The following is a 6085-nucleotide window of genomic DNA, read 5'->3' as shown; positions in this document are numbered from 1 at the left end:
TGTGTTGTCCAACAATGGTGGTATTTGACAAGTTAGTTTGTAGCTAAAATAGTCACAAAAGATAAAAAAAAACTATTTTAGTCACAACAAATAAAATATCACATCTAATTCATAATCATTACACTTTTTTCTCACAAAAAAAAGTTAAAAAGGTCAAAAAGTTAAAATTTTCCTCCCAAACTAAACTTTTTAACCCAGACTAGGCCAAGTTTAACAACACCAAAATAATATATCTTTTTATTTTTTTATTTTTTTCTATCACATCACCTCTCTATTTTTCTACGCATCTTTTCATAAAAAGACAAAAAATATATTTATTTTAAGTCATCCCAAACAACCCTTAAAATAGACAAAAAAATCAAAAAGCCAACCTACTTTCCAAACGGAGACAATGTCAACAACGTGATCAAGCCACTTACAAAACCGATGATACGGCGCGTATAAATCTTGCTCCAAAGTAGCGCGTAACAAACACAAATTAATATCCCATGTTGTACTGGATAAGATCCCCTCTCTTCCACCTCAGACTTTCACAGCGAAACGAAACGAACTCTTCTGCAACAAGACCAACGACCCCCTCGCTCTCTCTCCTCTTACCTGTCTTTCTCTCTCTACAACGGCGGAGCCGCGTACTTGTCGATTCACAAGCTGACACAGCCCGTCTCTTTCTCTCTCTATATATACATATCTTATCTCTTACTTTCCCTCTCTGGATATCTCTCTCTCTCTCTCTCTCTCTTATGGGTGCTAATACATCTTCTTTGTCTCTTCAATCTGAGTCATCGAACGAGTCAACAACCAACCCACCATCGAAGCCCAAGCTCGAGGACATTCCCGAGAGTTGCATCGCTCTGGTCCTAACCCATTTGGACCCTCTCGAGATCTGCAAGTTGGCTCGGCTCAATCAAGCCTTTCGCGGCGCTTCCTCTGCCGATTTCATCTGGGAGACCAAATTGCCTTCCAATTATTCGTACCTCCTCGAGAAATTGAAGGACCAGAGGGAGGGTAGTTTGGGGAAGAAAGATTTGTATTCCAGGCTTTGTCGACCTAGCTCATTCGATGGTGGTTCCAAGGTCTGTTTTTTTTTCTCTCTCTCTCTCTCTCTAGAATGGGGGTTTCTCTCTCTATAATGGGTTTTGAAAATTTTGGAGTTTTTGCAGGAGTTTTGGCTTGATAAGAGTTCCGGTGGAGTTTGTTTGTCGATTTCTTCGAAGGCTTTGACGATTACTGGAATTGATGATCGGAGATACTGGAATCACATTCCAACCGAAGAATCTAGGTGAGATATACATTTACATATTAATTTGAATTAGGGTTTTAATAGGGCAATCTCACACACATAGAAAGAGGATTTGATCTATTTGTTGATGGAATTATAGTGAATTTATAGCCAAATTTGTCATATATTGATTTGTGTGAGAACTGGAATCTGATAGTTGAATGCTGAAGGAAGTATGAAATTAAGCAGGGAAAAAGTTTAGGTTTTTTTGTATTTTAATAACTTGGTGTCCAGACCAGCTCAATTTAGCAATTGAGCAAACCTCCAATGGTCCCTTGGCTTGACTTGAACTCGAAACTTTGGATCTTATTATTTGGTGATTCCTTTCTATCAAGGGAGACATACAAATGGTTGATTCCCTCGCGATGCAAAGTGTATCGAAAGAGTTTTATCAATTCCAATAAATTTACCTGAATCCATTCTTCGTTGTTCTGAAAATAAAGATCTTTTCCAATTAAAATTTGATTGAAGTCAAGATAGTCTTTGGCTCCTGGTAAGATTTTCAAATTATAATTTCGCTCATTGATTTGAGTGGATTGTTTGTTTTGAATTTTTTAATCGTAATTTTACACTTATTTCTCAAAATTCAATTTAAAATATAATGACTTTTCAAAATTTATAACCAAACACACAATTCAAAATTTCTTTTCAAAACTCAATTCAAATCAATATTTTAATTTTTTAAATATTTTTAAAATATTTTATTTTTTTTAAGATTTTAAATATTTTAATATATTATGATTTTTTTTTTAATTTTTTGAATATTTTTAAGGGGAAAGCACCAATAAATCCCAAATTAATAACTTATCCACTGTTTGGTCCTAAAAGTTTTCTTATAGACTGAAAGGTCCCATTACAATGTTTCAAACATCAGATTAATGTTTCGAACATTAGATTTTGAACATCAAATTAATGTTTGGAACATTAGATTTCGAACATCAGATTAATGTTTCGAACATTAGATTGATGTGCAAATGAGACTAAATGGAGCATAAGAAAACTTTTAGGACTAAATGGTTCAACTTTTCAGAAACTAGGACTTATGGGTAAATTTTTCTATTTTTAAATATTTTAATTTCAAAATATTACGATTTTAATTTTTTAAATTTTAAAATATTTTATAAAAATAAATTCAAACTTTATTTTATAAAAATATTTTTAAATATTTTAATTTTTTTTGTTATGTATTTATTTACGATTTGAGTGTAGAGTTGTAAAATTAATATGGAGTTTCGAGTTATGTGTTTGGTTACAATTTGAGTGTAGAGTTATTTTTAAATTTAAAATATTAACATTTTAAATATTTTTAAATTTTTGAATATTTAAATTATTTAAATTTTTACGATTTAAATTTTTTGAATATTTATTTTAATTTTGTACTTATTAAATTTTTTAGATAATTTAAATAATTTGAATATTTATCATTTAAATTTTTTGAATATTTATTTTGAAAAAAAATTATTTCCTTTGTAGTATTTTCAATTAAAAAATTGATTAATGTTATTTTCTGTTAATAATAAATTTTTGTAATTGAATTTTAAAAAGAGTTTGGTTATGAATGTTTATCAGAATTTTCAATAGTGTGAAAGTAGTGTGTTTTGTTATGAGTTATAATAATTTGAATTAAGTTTTGAAAATTCTTTTCAAAACTCATAATCAAACAAATTTTCTTACTTCACATGTCAAATTAAACTTTCAAAACTCAATTCCATACTCAATTCAAAACTCTATTCAAAAATCATAATCAAACAAATTTTTTACACTCAAATTATAATTTTACAACTCATAAATTCAAAATACAACTCATACTCTCAAATCATATTTGTAAAACTCTATCAAACACAATCTTTATTTCTCACCAACTCTTTGGGGCTTAGAAAGTGGAGGATCTTGCCGGCACAATGGGAGATTCATTCAATTTTCCGTTCCCTCCACAAATCCAAATACAGCTTTAACGATTAGTAATTTGTGATCACTAAAGTAAGGCAGAGGATGTAAAGAAATAGAGCTGTTTAACATACCAAGTTACTAGAGTTCAACTTGTTAAAAACTCATTTACAATTGGTGTTCATTATGTAAACAAATTAAATTTGAAAATTTATTACTAATCTCGATAAGCTTATGGCCCCGTTTGGTAGAGCTGTGGAAAAATGATTATAGATTATAACTTAATAGATTTTGACTTATAGCTGTGAACATAAATTGTTAACCTATTTGGTGCAGCTGTGGAATTATAGATTTAAATAGTAAAGTAGTGTTTGGTTAAATAAGCTGTATAATTGTCCTTTATGTCCTAATATGATATAAAAATGATTATTTTGTTATTTTTTTCAGTTTGAATTTTTAAAAAAATATTTCATTAATAAAAGTTAATATAATTAGTATTAATTAGTATCAATTAATATAACAATTAATACATTTGCTAAAAATGTAATGGAAGTATTATTATCACAATTATTTTTCATTATAAATTAATTAGTATCAATTAATTGCTTAATTAGTATCAATTAATGACTTAATTAGTCTCAATTAATATTAAAATTATTAATTAGTATAAATTAATATTAATATTTAATTTTTATTAGTATCAATTAATATTAATAATTCACAATTGTTATTAATTAGTATCAATTAATAATTAATTCATTACAAAAGTATACAATATTAATTTTTTAATAATTAATACCAATTAATATTGATTTTTTTAATTAATATTGATTTTTTTCTTTTTCTTTAGAAATATACAATTTTTTTATTTTTTAATTAATATTAATATTTGGATATTTGCGAGGGCATTTAAGTAATTTTAGCCCCCCACACCAGCTGCGCGCTTAAGTCAAAAATTTAAGCACTCTCTGACCAGCTTTTGAAATAAGCTGAGAAATAGCTATAAGTTGGTTAACTTAAATTGCATCAAATACAATATTTTAGCTTAAATTAAGTTAAAAGTTAAAATAAACAGCTTATAAACTTTACCAAACAGGCCTTATATCCACTATAAAAATTAAGTCACTTAAGTTTGACTTGTTAAAAACTCGTTCGAAATCAATTTGTTATGTAAACAAGCTAGGCCTGAATATATTTGTGAGACTCGTTAAGTTTTCAAACTAAACTTAAACAACCTACTACTTGGCTTGTTTCAAATCCTAGGCAAACGCATATAAATATTTTTACTTGTCATAATCTAAATTGGAATGATTTTGTTAAAAGTAGGTTTTATGGAGGAAGTTTTTGATCTATAATTATCGTGAAATAGGCCAGATGATTTGTTGTAGATATTGGCGTTTAGTATGTGGAAATTATGGGTACAAGCACAGGCACACTAATAACAGAATTTGTGTTAGTTTGATGTTTTAAACTTTTTTTTTTTTTTTTTTGGTGGAATTGATTGTCCATCCTTTTTTTTTTTCTTCTCAATGTCTAATTTGATTATTTATTCTATTTGTTTTGTTGTGTAACTTCTATGCTACCTAGGAATTGATTAGTGGGATTTTCATTCCTCATTTTTTCATTTATTCTTGCTAAAATTTTCATTTTAATGGAAATTTATTAACTTATATAATAACAGCCAGCAACATAGATAATCATTATATTATCTCTAGTATATTGGTTGTTTATCATTTTTTGAATTTATGCTGTGAGCATGAACTGATCGACTTTTTATTACTTTAATTGCACACAGATTCCAGACAGTAGCATATCTTCAACAAATTTGGTGGTTTGAAGTAGTCGGAGAGTTAGAGTTCCAATTCCCCACAGGGACTTATAGTCTGTTCTTTAGACTCCAACTTGGAAAAGCCACCAAGAGACTGGGCCGTCGGATTTGTAATGTTGATCAAATCCATGGCTGGGACATAAAACCGGTACAATTCCAGCTGACAACATCGGATGGACAACACGCCGTATCACGGTGTTTTTTGGACAATCCAGGGAACTGGGTTCATTACCACGCAGGCGATTTTGTTGTTGATCAGCCCAAAGAATTGACAAAGATGAAGTTTTCTTTAACGCAGATTGATTGCACGCATACCAAAGGTGGTCTCTGCTTGGATTCTGTTCTCATATGCCCTAGTAGTTTAGGAAAAGAGCTTAGATCTTTATTGTAGGTATTGAGAACTGTAAAATATCGTAGCGTGCAGGTTGGTTTTTCAGGGTTCTTTTTGTTTATACTCGTGTCAAGCAATCTGTATTGTTGTCTTGTCATTTTTCATTTTTCGTTTGTGAGTTTTGCTTTGCGACATGTTCTTTTGTACAGAATTTTCCAGAAATCATGCAGTTTTAATTTTGATATGTGAAAGAAAACTTCATTCTCCGGTCTCCATGCTTCATTTTCCGGCCGTTTTTACTCTGACCCCCAGTTTTTCGCTTCTCCTGGAATCGATATGGCTTTATGAAGGATATTTTGTACCGTCAACCAGGGGCGGAGGCACGTTGGGGCAGGGGGTCACGTGCTTCAGTTTTTGAAAATTACACTTCTATCCTTATTTGAAAAATAATTAATTTTTAAAATTTAAAATGTCATAATTTTTTATATTTCATCTTCTACTTTTGTTTTTGTTTTTTTATTTTTATTTTTGACAAAATCTTTGCAAAACCAGGGTTAATCTATTAGTCAAAAATTTTGTATTTTTCATTATGAAGTTAGATATTCAAATATCTCAATCTGGTTATTGATTATTGATTGTAGTTTTTTTTGTTATTTATTTATGATTTCTCTCTTAATTTTGAAATTATTTATTTATATTAGTTATATGGTGAATTGATTTTCATCATGATTATAATTCATTAGTTTCGTTATAACATGAT

At 29.3% G+C, this 6085-nt stretch overlaps 1 protein-coding gene across 1 annotated transcript; it reads left to right on the top strand.

Annotated features, from left to right (window-relative positions):
• The first annotated feature begins 468 nt into the window (after window positions 1–468).
• On the top strand, window positions 469–5581 carry LOC145820584 (F-box protein PP2-A13-like). Its single transcript, XM_082916709.1, has 3 exons — window positions 469–1073; window positions 1161–1279; window positions 4962–5581. The coding sequence occupies exons 1-3, from the start codon at window positions 489–491 to the stop codon at window positions 5383–5385; spliced, it is 1128 nt and encodes a 375-aa protein (XP_082772835.1). The 5' UTR covers window positions 469–488; the 3' UTR covers window positions 5386–5581.
• The last annotated feature ends 504 nt before the right edge of the window (window positions 5582–6085 follow it).

The sequence above is a fragment of the Camellia sinensis genome, chromosome 2 (genome assembly GCF_055761805.1).
Source record: "Camellia sinensis isolate YWXY chromosome 2, ASM5576180v1, whole genome shotgun sequence".
NCBI classification, from domain to species: Eukaryota; Viridiplantae; Streptophyta; class Magnoliopsida; order Ericales; family Theaceae; genus Camellia; species Camellia sinensis.
The sequence above is the reverse complement of the archived record's forward strand: the minus strand, read 5'-3'. Positions and strand labels throughout refer to the sequence as shown.

Bases quoted from the DNA above. Each gene is read 5' to 3' on its own strand.
- LOC145820584 (XM_082916709.1), top strand. From the start codon at position 489: ATGTTGTACTGGATAAGATCCCCTCTCTTCCACCTCAGACTTTCACAG. The intron at 1,074-1,160 runs GTCTGTTTTTTT...GAGTTTTTGCAG, and splicing joins CATTCGATGGTGGTTCCAAG to GAGTTTTGGCTTGATAAGAG. The intron at 1,280-4,961 runs GTGAGATATACA...AATTGCACACAG, and splicing joins ATTCCAACCGAAGAATCTAG to ATTCCAGACAGTAGCATATC.